Genomic DNA, 15,274 nt, shown 5'->3' on the forward strand with positions numbered 1-15,274 from the left:
CATTAGCTTATCAATCAAAGATGAAACCAGGGGTGCAAATGCAATCTCCCAGAGAAAGGGCCAATCCGGGAGGAATATCAGCTTTCAAGGGGAAAAGGGAGCCTGTTGTTTAGGGAACCACAGCACTTCGAGCTCCAATAGTCACAGTTAACACGCGATGTGAAAGGAGGGTAATTCCTTGAGATGAACTGAAAGCTACCCTCTTCTGACTGAGAACACCCCCCAGGACACACAAAGGTTTTTAAACTAAAATTCTAAAGACAGCTTAAACAAGTTCTTTCTTCCCATAGAAGAAAAGCAAATGAAATAGAAGGAACAGTTAGCAAAATAAGTAAAAAATAAGAAAGGAAGAAGGAAGAAAGGGAAAAAAAGGAAGCACAAATAAATGAAGGAAGGAAATTTAAAAAAATCTTTCAATTATCTCTTTCTGCCTTGGCTGCAATAGTGAACTTCACACAACCATGGCTGAAACAGAGAACTGATTGAGGAAAACTTGTAGAAAGGTCTTAATGGCCAGGATGCCCTCAAACTGGAAACTCCACTTGGAAACCCAGTGGAAGAAGTCAGATTTCAAAACAAGGATTTCTAGTGAAGTAGAAAGAAGCACTCTTATGGTAGAGGATGAATAAGAGCTATGGGAGAGAAATGAAGGCTTCTCTAAACATTACATGGCAAGTAGGTGTTTTGCACTTCCTTTTGACAACATATTATCTGTATTGATTTTCTAAAAATGTAATGTTGAAAGAATTTTCATAATAAGTAGTAATAAATATCTTTGTTATTTTTTAAGATTGTTATATGTTCGTTTTTAAAAATGAAAAGCATCCTCTCACTGCCATTTCACAGAGGTCTTTCATATGGCCTGAGGCTGCCGGGATGGAGGCACCACTGTCTCCTGGTGGGAAGTAACTGCGTTTTGAATTGAGGCGGTTTCTTGAACACCTGTACAGCTAAATCTATGAAGTCATATGTGCCATGAGTACAAAAAGAAAATGATTTATATTTGTTTTTATATGTGAAGAAAGGCAAAATGAATTTTTAAGATTACAGTTACTGAGCAATCACAGATTCTTTCTCACGGGCAAGAGCTGTTTGAAACTAAACACCTGAAAACAATTTCAGGTCTGATAAGGTTATTAAACCTAGAAGTACCAGGCACAAGAATGGGAGCTCTTTGCCTGTAGATATTAAGAACTTTTAGCTCTATTATACTTTAACTATCTACAAGCGACTCAAAACAATCTAGGCTACAGTACCATCTGAGATGGCTTTTCACCTAGTAGTTCAGAAATTTTTCCCAACCCAGTGGTTCATAGCTTAACTCTAACGTTTTTAGAGAGAATATGGTCAGCCATATACAACTGCTGACATCCTACTTTTTTTAACATATAAACTCGCCAATTGTATATTCAACCTAATAGAAGGTAAAGGCAGGGAGAAAAGAAAGCATCAGGAATGCACTAAGAGTTTCACTAGCTGCAAAATATACACAAAATAAGAAATACAACCAGATAAGCCCTCTGAATAGTGATCTAGGAAAAGTGCTGGGAACTGGGGAAGGAGGAAACAGAGGCGAGAGGATCTCTCATCCCAGGTTCAGACACAGAAGTAGGTGCCTAAAACTAAAACACCTTCAGACCACTGTCTAATGCTGCTCCTCTGTATGTGCCATCTCAGAAGGAGAGGCGAAGTCAAGTTTTGGCAGTGAGCTATGGCCCCTGTGACATCGGTTTATTCTAGGCACTTCTGTAGATTGTCATGTTGACTCAATAAATAGGTGGCAAAGCATGCCCTTGCTTCACAGGCACCGCAGGAAGCCAGCCATTCAGTACAAATAGGTAACCATGCATCACAGGCCACAAACAGAAGGAGCACCTTGGAGGGTCCCTCACTGTGATAGAAGAATGCCCCAAGGCTGAGCTCCGAAACAGCCTTGAGACAGATTAGGCATGGGGGCAGGATATACAGAAGATGCTCAAAAAGATGCCCCAAATCCCCATCTTTCTCCACTTCTTTCTCCAACCCCAAATAGACATTTCAATCAAAAATTAAAGGATGCTATAAAATGAACATGCACTCTACATATCTAGTCATTATCACCTTTTCTCAAATCAGTTTATCAAAATTCCTAAGGAAAGGGTCCAGGAGTGATACATTTTGTTTCCGCATTGAGTTGTGGGTCAAGTTAAATCTAGACAATAGGATGCCACCCAGAATGGCAAACTGAGCTGAAGCACCAGAGTACACAGGACCCCAAAATGGGCTTCAGGAAAGGGACAATTCACTAATAGGCAGAAGGGGATGCAACGTGCAGAGAGGCAAGTTTCAAAATCCAGCCCTGCCAACCTCCTGCTATTAGAGAAACCAACACTCTCCAAGTAACCTGGGCAAAGAAAGGCCAACAGCATGCCTTCTTAAAACAAAAGAAAACAAAGAACACATTTATCTGGATGCATTGTATGACCCTAGAAACACTCAATGATTTTCCGCTGGTCCCAGGAAATATATACTCTAGTGGTCAGCGAAGAAGAATTCTCTCTCTAGCATACAATAATGATTTCTAAAATAAGGGTGTGGTCACTGTGTAACAAACATGAAGAAAAATTGTGAGAGAGGCCAACGAACTGCTGAGTGTTGTGGACTTTGTTCCTTTCTCAATGCAGTGAGGCCCCCAGACCATGCACATGCTCGGCGTTCTCTCCAGGGTCTTCCTGTTCACAAAGGTAGGCAAGGGGCAGACTCACTCATTGAGTAAAGGCATGGATGTTCTCCTCTTGCTCTTCTGTACCATGTTGGCCTGATTCCTCAAGGAGATCCGAATCATGGCTGGGGCCAACCTACAGGGCTCCCCATCCACTTGCATGGGGATGGATTTGTAAGTTAGCAGCATGACCTCCCGACATTGGTGCAGCCTTTCTCCATGGCCTCCAACTTGCAGGGCTGCCTGTAAAAACAAGAGTCGAAAGGAAGCAAGTAGTTAGTTCTTAAGAGCTACTCAGGATATATAACCAAAAGGTCTTTGGTAAACATATTGAAAGTTGTTAGCCATGAGTAACACGAGAAAGCTTAGATAAATCATTAATACAAACAAACTAAAATTTCTAAACTTTTGATGAGTGTAACCATAAATTCTTATTGATGGCCACTTTTCGCTTTTATGTATTTTCAGTCTTAATTTAATCATGTTAGTTTAATACAAAAGTTGTTCTTTGTAAATAAAACCACACATCGATGGACAACTTATCTTTGACAAAGGAGCTGAGGGCATACAATGGAGAAAAGAAAGTCTTTTCAACAAATGGTGCTGGGAAAACTGGAAAGCCACATGTAAAAGAATGAAAATTGACCATTCTTTTTCACCATTCACCAAAATAAACTCAAAATGGATCAAAGACCTAAAGGTGAGACCTGAAACCATAAGGCTTCTGGAAGAAAACGTAGGCAGTACACTCTTTGACATCAGTATTAAAAGGATATTTTCGGACACCATGGCTTCTCAGAGAAGGGAAACAATAGAAAGAATAAATAAATGGGACTTCATCAGACTAAAGAGCTTCTTCAAGGCAAGGATTGAAACAAAAAAACAACCCACTAACTGGGAAAAAATATTTGCAAGTCATATATCTGACAAAGGCTTAATATCCATAATATATAAAGAACTCTCGCAACTCAACAACAAAATATCAAACAACTCAATCAGAAAATGGGCTGGAGACATGAACAGACATTTCTCCAAAGAAGATATACTGATGGCCAATAGGCACATGAAAAGATGCTCATCATTGCTGATCATCAGGGAAATGCAAATCAAAACTACACTAAGATATCACCTTACACCCGTTAGAATGACAAAAATATCTAAAACTAATAGTAACAAATGTTAGAGAGGTTGCAGAGAAAAAGGAACCCTCATACACTGCTGGTGGGAATGCAAACTGGTGTAGCCACTATGGAAAACAGTATGGAGATTCCTCAAAAAATTAAAAATAGAACTACCATACGATCCAGCCATCCCACTACTGGGTATTTATCCAGAGAGCTTGAAGTCAGCAATCCCAAAAGTCCTATGCACCCCAATGTTCATTGCAGCATTATTTACAATAGCCAAGACGTGGAAGCAACCTAAGTGCCCATCAACAGACGAATGGATAAAGAAGATGTGGTACATATATACAATGGAATACTACTCAGCTGCAAAACAGAACAAAATCCTTCCATTTGAAATAACATGGATGGACCTTGAGAGAATTATGTTAAGTGAAATAAGCCAGCGAGAGAAAGATAATCTGTGTATGACTCCACTCATATGAGGAATTTAAAATTATGGACTAAGAACAGTTTAGTGGATACCAGGGGAAAGGTGGGGTGGGGGGTGGGCACAAAGGATGAAGTGGTGCACCTACAACACGAATGACAAACATTAATGTACAACTGAAATTTCACAAGATTGTAACCTATCATTAACTCAATAAAAAAAAAAAAGAAAAAAAAAGTTGTTCTTTGTGTTATCTCCATTAAATAAACAATGTAAGTTAGAAAAAAAAATATAAAAGAGATAAAGCACAAAGTTTAAGATAGCTTCTATACTTATGTTTAAATATAAATACACATTATAATAAATATAAATATATATGTAAATATAACATATATTACTTAAATATAAATATGTAATATATAATAAATATACAGTGATATATATTATATTTAAATATGCACCCTATCCTTGGTTAATTTTTAAACTTGGGCAAGCTTTTCTTTTTTACCTGAAACCTCCTAAAGCTACTTCTACTCTGTATAAGATCAATGAAATGCAAAATAATATTACTCAATTGAAAACATTCTGAAAAGTAAAGTAGTTTGAGGATCAAAATCAAACACAATAAGAGTTCAGTTCACTGCAGTTGCCATGAAATGAAAAGCTAATCCAACGCTAAAAGTCTGCAACAAACTAGCCTAACTTCCCCACCTTAGTGTAAAAAACAAAAACATATATACACACACACATTTGGTACTATTTACCCCTTTAGGGATAAATGAAAATAATACAATATATGTTTGGTTACAGCATGCATAGAGCACACAAATTATATTCTATAGCTTGATGAGTATTTTTATACACATATGTGAATCTTGATTCCGATCAGGCTTTTAGGCAATTTACAGCAACCAAAATGTTTCCCTTCACAATCTATTTAACCTCCTCCCACCAACCAGTTGGAAACCACTATTCTGACTTCTATCACCAGAGATTCAATTCGTTTAGACTTGGATTTCATGTAAAATAAATCATACAATATGTACCCCTTTGTGTCTGACATCTTTTGCTCATTGTTACTTTTGAGTAATATATAGCAAAGTATATTTATCTACCTTCTGCTGGCAAACATTTGATTGTTTCCTGTTTTGGACTATTATTGATGTTAACTGTCTGGTGTGTATCTCTTGGTGGATACATACTTTCTTGGGTCCCTACAATGAGTAGAATGGCTATGCCATAAGTTTAGACATATACTTAACTTTATAGATACTGTTAAATAGTTTTTCAATAAGGATATATTATAATGCATTTTGAGTATCAGTTAATTTATAATGAATTAAACTTAAAAAAGGAAGCAAATACTAACTCTAGTCCAAAATCTAAAAGATTTACATAAAAAGAAGAAAAAATATATACTATCAGCTTGTTTCCATATGTCTCATCACTACAAATGGGAAAAAAATCTTGTTAACTGAGATTTTGGAAGTCAACTTCCACTTATTTGGTTGCCAGATATTTGTATTTATCTGATGTTTTGAATTATTTTTGCACTTGTATTAATTTGAACAACAGAAACCTGATTATCTATAAATGCGAGGAGAGAAGGAACACCAAGGGACAGAAAAGAGAGAAAGAAAATAGAATAAAAACTGAAAAGTAAATAACTTATTATTGAACACCTTCAATGTTAAAAAGTCTTCTATTGTGTGCTTTACATAAATTTTATTCAATTAGTGGGAGAGCAAGAAAGCCGAAGAGAATGCAGTGAGAATTTACAAAAATTCTTTTTGACCTATCACTTGATCCTCTGTTATTCAGCTGAAAGTTTTTCGGGCTGTACTTAACGGATCTATTTAAGTTAATCTATGGATTTGAGCCACTATCTCATCTCTAGAACTTTTCAATATATTTCCCTTGCCTTTGAGGACTTCTTAGCCCAATATTTACCTGACAAAACTGTATCCCCTCAAACACTAGAAGAAATCCCATTTTCTTCTTTTCTTCCCAGTCTTGACTAGGCCCACTGACAAATAAAAATGCGGAACCTGCCAGGTAAGAACTTATTCCTCTGAGTTTAACAGGACTGAAAACTGCCTAAATATTTTTCAACCTCTTGGGATCAGAAGGCATACAAAGGAATGCAGAGCACGTTTAAGCTGTCTTCTCAGCCTCCACAATAGAACAGCAGCGAATACCACAAACGTATAGAGGTGAACAGCTGTCAATGACAGTCCCACTTGCATATCAGAATCCATCCAAGATCACCCAACAGGCTCAAGAGGATCTACTGGAATTAGCTTTTCAGGATAAAGACAGTTCCATTACTGTTTTTGGAACACGTTAGAGTAAAGATAATTTTTAAATATTTATTGGAAATAGTTACTTTTCAACACTTAGATCAGTCTAGACTTATCTTCTTAAGGCACAGGTCCTAACAGCCACAAGCATCCCCATGATTTGCTAGAATGAATCATTTACTGATAATAATACATTGGTTTATTAACGTCAGACAGTCAATTATCTGTTCAACCTAGTACATATTACTGTTGTGAAAACTTCAAATACTGCCTTTCTGGTAGCATATGATTGAGAGGAAAATGCATCCATTGCCCTGAGCTAAGCACATCCATTGCCATTTACTGCCCTCGGCCCATAACAACTTTCCTTCCCTCCACATGAATGGCTTGAGACTTTCTATCTTTCCACACAATAGTCCTCCCCAGAATACTCCTCTCCATCTTCAAGTCTTACCCTCCCTTCTTACTACTCAAGGCCTTATTCTACTTGCTTCAGATGGAAAGGATGGACAATCCTGGGTTGGGGGAGGAGAAGAGAAGTAAGGGCACATCCTCCTCTCCCTCCTTTCCCATCACTGCTTCCAGCCCCTGACTCCCAGGCTCAGTCCTGCAACGAAATGCCCAAGGCAGACATCAGTGACGTGGACCATAAACAATGGAGACAATCAACAATACTAAAACCTGGGTTATTTTTTTATGACTAACAAAGTAGCCTTGTAGGGCTAAACAACAAAAAAATAGAAAAACAGACAATGATTTATTTTCTGATATTGAACTATCATGAATTCTTGCAGAAAACCATTACAGATCACAATTTAGTTTATATGTAACAGACTAGCAGAAGCAATTTTTGTTTTTATGATTTTGGTATGTATGATTATAAACATAATTTAGGCTAAAATTTTGTTTTCTTATACTGCCCTTATCTGGTTTTATCATCTCAGAAGACGTAGCATAGTATTATCTAAAGCAACCTGTATTAAATGGACGCTGTCGTTTTAAAAATTTGGGTAGGACTGCTCGTACAACATCGGTCTGCTTGGCACATCTGGGAATGGGGGGTAGGATGAGATATATTTTTGCTAGCTCTTTCAATTTTTTAAATTGACAATCTATTTTTAAAAATAAAATAAGCAAAAGAGGATAGCTAAAAATATAATAGTTTTGAAAATCATATAAGAGTGTTACGAAGGCCTATATGTCAATAAAGTGGAAAGCCTAGGTAAGAAAGAGAAACTTCTGGGAGGAAAAAACATGTAATTTGCAAAATTTGGTGTAATAAACACAGAAATTGGATAAAGTCAATTTAAAAAATTGAAAGAGTTATCAAAAATATATCTCATCCTACCCCCCATTCCCAAATGTGCCAAGCAGACCTATGTTGTACGAGCAATCCTACCCAAATTTTTAAAAAGACAGCGTCCATTTAATACAGGTTGCTTTAGATAATACGATGCTACGTCTTCTGAGATGATAAAACCAGATAAGGGCAGTATAACAAAATTTTAGCCTAAATTATGTTTATAATCATACATACCAAAATCATAAAAACAAAAATTGCTTCTGCTAGTCTGTTACATATAAACTAAATTGTGATCTATAATGGTTTTCTGCAAGAATTCATGATAGTTCAATATCAGAAAATAAATCATTGTAATTTTACCACTTTATGGCTTAAATGAGAAAAACCATATTGTTATCTCAAAAGACACAGAAAAAATAAGTTCAGTGCCTTTAAGATAAAAGTTGTTAGAAAACTAGAAATAGAAAGTAACTTCTTTAATAAATGTCATCTACCAAAACACATAGAGACAATATTATTCAGAGTAAAGAAACTCTAGAAGAACTCCTTTCACAGGACAAAGTTTTTCACTAGCTAGGAAAGTTTTCAAAATAATATTGGATATCTTGAACAACACAATAAGTCAAGGAAATAAAATTAGAGAAAAAAATCTTGGAAGAAAAAAAGCAAACCTGCTAACATTTCCACTGTTAGCAGCTGATTCATAGAAATTACCAAACAATTCATAGGCCAAGAATTAAAACTAATAAGAAAGATGGCTGGATACACTATCAACATAAAAAAATCAATAGCGTTCCCCTACTCTAGCAATAACTAAATAAAAAATAATAGAAAATAGGATGACATTTATAATGTCAACAAAAACAATGAAGCAATGCATAAAACTTTTACACAGAAAATTTTAAAACTCTATTGAAGACATAAGGCAAGACCTAAATAAACGGAGAGCCATGCCATATTCACAGAAGGGACAACTTAATACTCTATTGATACTAATTTCCTCCAAATGAATATACAAAGTCAATGTAACTCCAATTGAATATCAGAAATACTATTTTGAGGAATCTTGTCAAACTGATTCTATAATTAATTTTAAAGAATGAAAGTCCACAAATGGCTGAGAATATTTTGGAAGAAATAAGAGCAATAGACTACCTTTATTAAATATTAAGACATATAACATTCAAAGATACAGTAATCCAAACAGCGGTGTTTGCATAAGACAAGATATAAAGGCCAAGGGAAGGGACTAGAGAACAGAATAGATCCATATGAGTGAGGATATGGACTATGTTGATGTGGTATTATAAATTATGGAAGAAATAATGGGTAATTTAGTAAATGGTGTTAGGAATACTACTTTATAGAGAAAAATAAAATGAGTACTCTACCTCACATCATATACAAGTATAAACTCAGATGTATTAAAGGCCCAGGAACAAGAAACAAAAATATAGATATAAAAATTAGCCAGCAGAAAGAGAGGAGAGAAAAATATTTCTCCTTGTCTCTCTCTTTTCAAGCAGTGTCTCTGACAGTGGCTGATTCATGTCTGTGCTTTCATATCTCACTGGAAAGCACTCTCTCCAGATCACCTCTGTCTCTATGGTCCCAGCTCAGATGGGCAGCCCCAGCAGTGGCTCCAACTCCCATGGCTTGATTCCACTCTCCAGAGTTCTAGCTCCCGCCTGATGACCCTCACTGCATAGCCCGTCAATGGCCACCTCTCCAAGGTTCCACCACCATCAAGCGGCCCTAGCTCCTGAGTGCTAATGACACCATCTTCTCCCTTTGTCCCTCCAGCCCTGGAGGTGGTTGAGAATTTCTGCAGTTGCTAATCTATGGATTGCTATCTAAGGGTTGTTGCCCTCTTTTCAGTTTTTCCTCTACATCCATAACTAGTCTTCTGTATTAAATACCATCAATTGAACTATCTCACATGATTTTTTTTCTCCGATACACTACCCTAGTCATTTGGTGAGAAACTTTACTTACACAATTTGCAGTGGCACCATTATCATCCAACCTATATTTTTCTATACAAGTGTTTGCAAGCTGTTTTATTGTCATGAAGCAATATCATTAAGTTTTATTGCTTTTTTCATTTTATCAAGTATTAAGATTTCTGGACATGGCTGTGTTTTAAAGTCCTACCACAATACACGCTGTCGGGGGTCTAAATACTATCAGCAGTAGTAATGTTATTATTTCCTTAATTATTGTCCATATGAGTAACTATTTGTAGCAAAAATAATTCCAGAAATTCAGTTTCCGTATATGTAAAGTGATGAGATTTCAGTATGCTGCTACAGTCTGTTTGATACTAGCATTTTATGATTCTAGGTTGTACCTATAACTTCATGCTCTCAAATTCCACCAAATCTCACTAAGAGTCCTCTTTTTTACCTTGACTATATTAGCCACGGGACTAATGCACAGCCAATGTATACAATGAAGTAGAAGACAGTTGAAAAAAAAAGGAGGGGGACACAATGGTGTAGTTTGGAAAAATTCACCTCCACGCTTTAAAGCTAGTTCCATAGACAATCGCTCCTCTGAAATCAGTCAAATCGTGAGAGAGTCAGCATAGTATAATCATATAATCAACAATAGATCCTGTAGTAATGGGATAAAACAGATTTCTATACACCTGGGCAGAAACATACGCTATTGATTTTTTTTTTAGCACAATGCTAGTAGCATTAGTCCCTTATATTACACTCATTTTTGTATTTTGTGAAGCAAGAAGAGAAGAACTGAATAGAATGTAATAATACAAAAATACATATGAGGTCACAATAAAACAAAATCCAGACTCTATATAACATATCATCCACTCACCATATAATCAATTGTACCAGACATGCAAAGAAGAAAATGTGATCCTTTAATGAAGAAAAAAATTAAAATGATCATTGTATGGATTTAAGAGCAAACTGGACACTGCAGAGAAAAGTTTCAGTGAACATTAAAACAGGTTGATAGAAATTACTTAATCTGAAAAACAGAGACAAAAATGTTTTATTTTTTTCCATGAGCTGTGAGACAGTAGCAACAATCTAAAATACATGTAATCCAACGCCAGAAGAAGCTAGGGAGGATGGAGCAGAAAAAACATGGATGAAAATATTCCAAATTCATTGAAAAAAGAACCCCAACAAGCTTCAGGTCCAAGAAGATCAGTGAAGCTAATTACAAAGCAAAGCACTACGGAAGCTAGAATAACATCCACAATCACCAAAAAGATGCCCGTGTTCTAATTCCCAGAAACTATGAAAATCTCACATGGCAAGAAGGCCTTTTCTGGTGTGATTAGATTAAGGATGTTGAGAGAGGGAGATTATTCTGGGTTTACGTGGAGGTCAATGTGATCACAAGCATCTTTATAATGGAAGGAGGGAGCCAAGAGAGTCAGCATCAGAAACGATGAAGTGAGGACAGAAGCAGAAGTCAGAGAGATAGGAGGCCATGAGCCAAGGAATGTAGGCAGCCTCTAGAAGCTGGAAAAGACAAGGAAGCGTGTTCTTCCGCAGAGTCTCCAGAAAGAACACAGCCCTACCAACCCATTTTTGACTTCAGATCTCCAGAACTGTGAGATGACAAATTTGTGTGGGCTTAAGCCACTGTTTGTGGTAATTTATTTATAGCAGCAGCAGGAAAGTAATACAACCACACAGAGAAAATCTTAAAACTAAAGATACAGACAAAATCTCAAATACAAACCAAAAAAAGACACACTGTATATAAAGGAATAATGATACAAATTATACCTGACTTTTCATCATACAATATGGAGGCCAGCAGAAAATGAAATAACACATTTAAAGTGCTGAAACAAGTTAATAAACTCGTCAATCCAGAGTTCTACATTCATAAAAATACAGTTGAAAAAATGAGAGGAAAGTAAAGGCATTTTCAGAAAAATAAAATTTGAAGTTCTTTATTTCCAGAAGGCCTGCACTACAAGAAATGCTAAAGGACATCCCTCAAACTCAAGCAAAACGATACCAGACGGAAACTTGGATCAACAGGAGGAAATGAAGAACATTGAAATGTGGGATTTATATGTATGTAAAAGTGAAATATACGGAAATAGCACAAAGTAAGGAAGAAACAAGAAATTATGAGAAAAAGATTTGTAACAAATTACTTGTATCAGGAATGGGGGAGAGGGTCCTACAGACATTTAAAGGACAATAGAACACTGTGAACAACTTTATGTCAATAGACTCAACAATTTAGATGAAATGGACAAATTCCTTGAAAAGTTGAACGTAATAAAATTGACTCAGGAAGAAATAGAAAATATGAATAATTTTCTATCTATTCTTGCTTCAAAGAAATCTCAAGGCCAGATGGTTCATTAGGAAATTCTATAAAATATTTAAGAAAAAAATACAAATATTACACAAATTCTTCAAGAAGACAGAGCAGAATATCATTTTCTATCCCAATTATGGGGCCAGCACAATCTTATATCAAAGCCCAATAAAAATACTACAAGAAAATAAAGTTGTAGGCCAATATCTTCCATAATCATAGTCATAAAATGATCAACAAAATATTAGTAAATTGAATTCAGCAATATAAAAAAAGATAATACATCAAGAGGAGCTTCTCCCAGAGATGCACGATTAGTATAACCTCCCCCCCCAAAATGAATGGAATTTATAATGAGAAAATCATGTCACTCCCACAGATACAAAAAAGCATTGATACAATACACCACTTATTTGTTATAAAAACTCTCAGAAAACTAGGAATAGAATCAAAATTCCTTAATTACACAAAAGGCATTTATTTAAAAAAATACAACTAAACAGCATATTTTATGAGGAAATATGAAATGCTTCCCCCTAGAATCAGGAACAAAGCAAGCGTGTTCATTCTTACCACTTTTATTCAACATATTACTGAACACCCTTGCCAGCTCAATAAAGGAGTAAAAGGCGTGTAAGGAAATAGTAAGACTGTCCTTATTCACAGAAAACATGACTGAGCATATAGAAAAACCTAAGAAATCTATTAAAAAACCACTAGAACTAATAAGTGGATTTACCTAAGTTGCAATACAAAGTCAATAAATATATGTGTACGTGTGCGTGTGCAGACACATATACACACCAGGTACATTTCTATATATTAGCAACCATAAATGTGAAATTTAAAACATTACTACTTAAAATAGCATCAAAAACATAAACTACTTAGGAATGAACTGAACAAAGGGAGTACAAGAACCTCAAACTTGGCCTGAAACTACAAAACGTTGCTGAGAGAAATTAAAGAACATCTGACTAAATGGAGAAATATAACATGTTTACAGATTGGGACACTCCGTACTGTTAATATGCCAATTCTGTCTAAATTTATCTACAGATTCAAATCAATCCCAATTAAAATCTCAACAGTTTTTTTGGAGACATAGTCAAACTGATTCTAAAATTTATATACAAGTACAAAAAATACAGAATAATCAGAAGACTCTAAGAATAAAGTGAAACGATTCATAGTACCAGACTGAAGCCTTCCTGTAAAGCTACAGTAAGCAGAACAGTGTGGTACTGGAATAAGGATAAACAAATAAATCAAAGGGACAGAACAGAGTCCAGAAAGAGACCCACCTACAATTGAAGGGCAAAGGCACCAAAGTAATTCTATAGATAAGGTAAGTCTAGTCAACAAATAGTGCTGGAAAATAACTCAATAAATGTTTTTTTAAAAATGAATCTTGATATCTACTTTACACAATACATATAAACTAATCTGAGCTGAATCACATAATAGCTAAAACTATAAATCTCCAAGAAGAAAACAAAGGAGGATATCTTCCAACCTTTCTTGGAGTACACAAAGTTTCTTAAGGACAAAAAAAGCTCTAACACAAAATAAGCCTACTTCATAAAATCAGAATTTGTAAAAATGTTTAAACTTCATCAAAAGAAACATTAAGAAAGGAAAAAGATAAGAATAGACTGAGAATATATTTACACTAAATATATCTGTCAAAAGACTTGGGTTCAGAATATGTAAATAACTTCCTCAATTCAACAATAAAACATAAACAGTCCATTAAAATACGCAAAATCCACAGACACTTCAAAAAAAAGACATAAAAGGTAATGATAAAGATAAACAACTTGTCCTTATTTTCATTTTTTGTTGTTTAGCAGTACATAATTGATTGTACAAACGTACATAATTTCTTTCTAGAGATGGAATTTTATTCTCTCATCTGCTTCATCAACTATTAATATTATAATAGAGTTTTGTCTCTATCCATTAACACATTTTCAGCGCTGGTGGGTGTTAAATTTCAGTCACTCCTCATCAGGTATTGTTGTACATTGCTGTTGGGCAAGTAAACAACACAATTTCTAGAAAGCAGTTTTATACTTTTTGTTAAGAGGCTTTAAAATGTTTGTCATTGAGTCAGTAATTTCTTTCCTCGGGATTTGTCATAAGAAGATAATTTGAAACGTGAACAGAGGTTTATGAACAATTATATTAATTATATTACCCCAAATCCAGAAACCCAGAAGTTTCATAAAGGAAACTTTTCCTAAAGGAATAATTATTACACAAACTGAGACATATTATACAATGGAAGAGTAGGCAGCCGTTTGTAGTACGAGTATTACTTATAATAAAGATTTCCTATATATTTAAAAACATAGATATAAAGCAAGTGGAAGAAAGGACATCAAAATATAAATAGTTATGGATCATGTGCTTATGACTGATATTTTTACTTTTAGTTCTTATACTTATGTGTATTATCAAAATAAGCAAACATTTAAAATCACTTTTTTATAAAAAAATAAATAAGAGGTTTTATTATCTGGTATGTGTACAACTTCAACCCTGGGAATTTCTCCATGTAATTTTTCTCACTGAATAACCTGTTGCTTTTATAATTCATACATTAAAAGGAGCCTACATATTTTACTTTCAATTAACAAAAAAGAACACTGGCTATGCTCTCTTTAAAGTTTAGGAAACTGAAATCTTTGGATTTCACAATGCATAGCAAATTAGGCTCCCAATTCCTCAATCTGAATAATGCTTTGAACTGCCTTGAAAAGTTTTAAATTGGTACTTAGAACAGACTCAACATTAAAGGACCTTCACAAATATAATGGCAGAAATAAATACAAATTACAGTGCCTGATTATGGTCTGTGTAGAATCCGAAAAGGTAATCAGGTTACCAAGCACCCAGCGAAGAATCATCTTAATTAGTAGGAATGCGTTTCAACCAGTAAAATGAATTGAAGACTTCAGCATTGAAATTTGCAATTACAAGATAAAGAGTCTAAAGGAAACAAACCTTTTTTCCCATTCCAGTAATTCTATTTCAAATCTTTCTTAAAGTACCACTCTGAATATTTTAAATACACAAAAATATACACACATA

General features: G+C 35.0%; 1 protein-coding gene across 7 annotated transcripts in view; it reads right to left on the reverse strand.

The window, feature by feature from the left end:
* DGKI (diacylglycerol kinase iota) overlaps positions 1 to 15,274 on the reverse strand; it is a 429,721-nt gene that overhangs the window by 137,644 nt on the left and 276,803 nt on the right. For all 7 annotated transcript variants that reach the window (XR_011504777.1, XM_070514279.1, XM_070514275.1 and 4 more), the window contains one exon: positions 2,745 to 2,944. Coding sequence is in view for 6 of the 7 variants with exons in the window: in XM_070514279.1 (XP_070370380.1) it covers positions 2,745 to 2,944 (200 nt within the window). In the remaining variant the exon portion in view is untranslated. The remainder of the gene's footprint in view (positions 1 to 2,744; positions 2,945 to 15,274) is intronic.

The sequence above is a fragment of the Equus asinus genome, chromosome 1, assembly GCF_041296235.1.
Source record: "Equus asinus isolate D_3611 breed Donkey chromosome 1, EquAss-T2T_v2, whole genome shotgun sequence".
Classification (NCBI taxonomy): domain Eukaryota; kingdom Metazoa; phylum Chordata; class Mammalia; order Perissodactyla; family Equidae; genus Equus; species Equus asinus.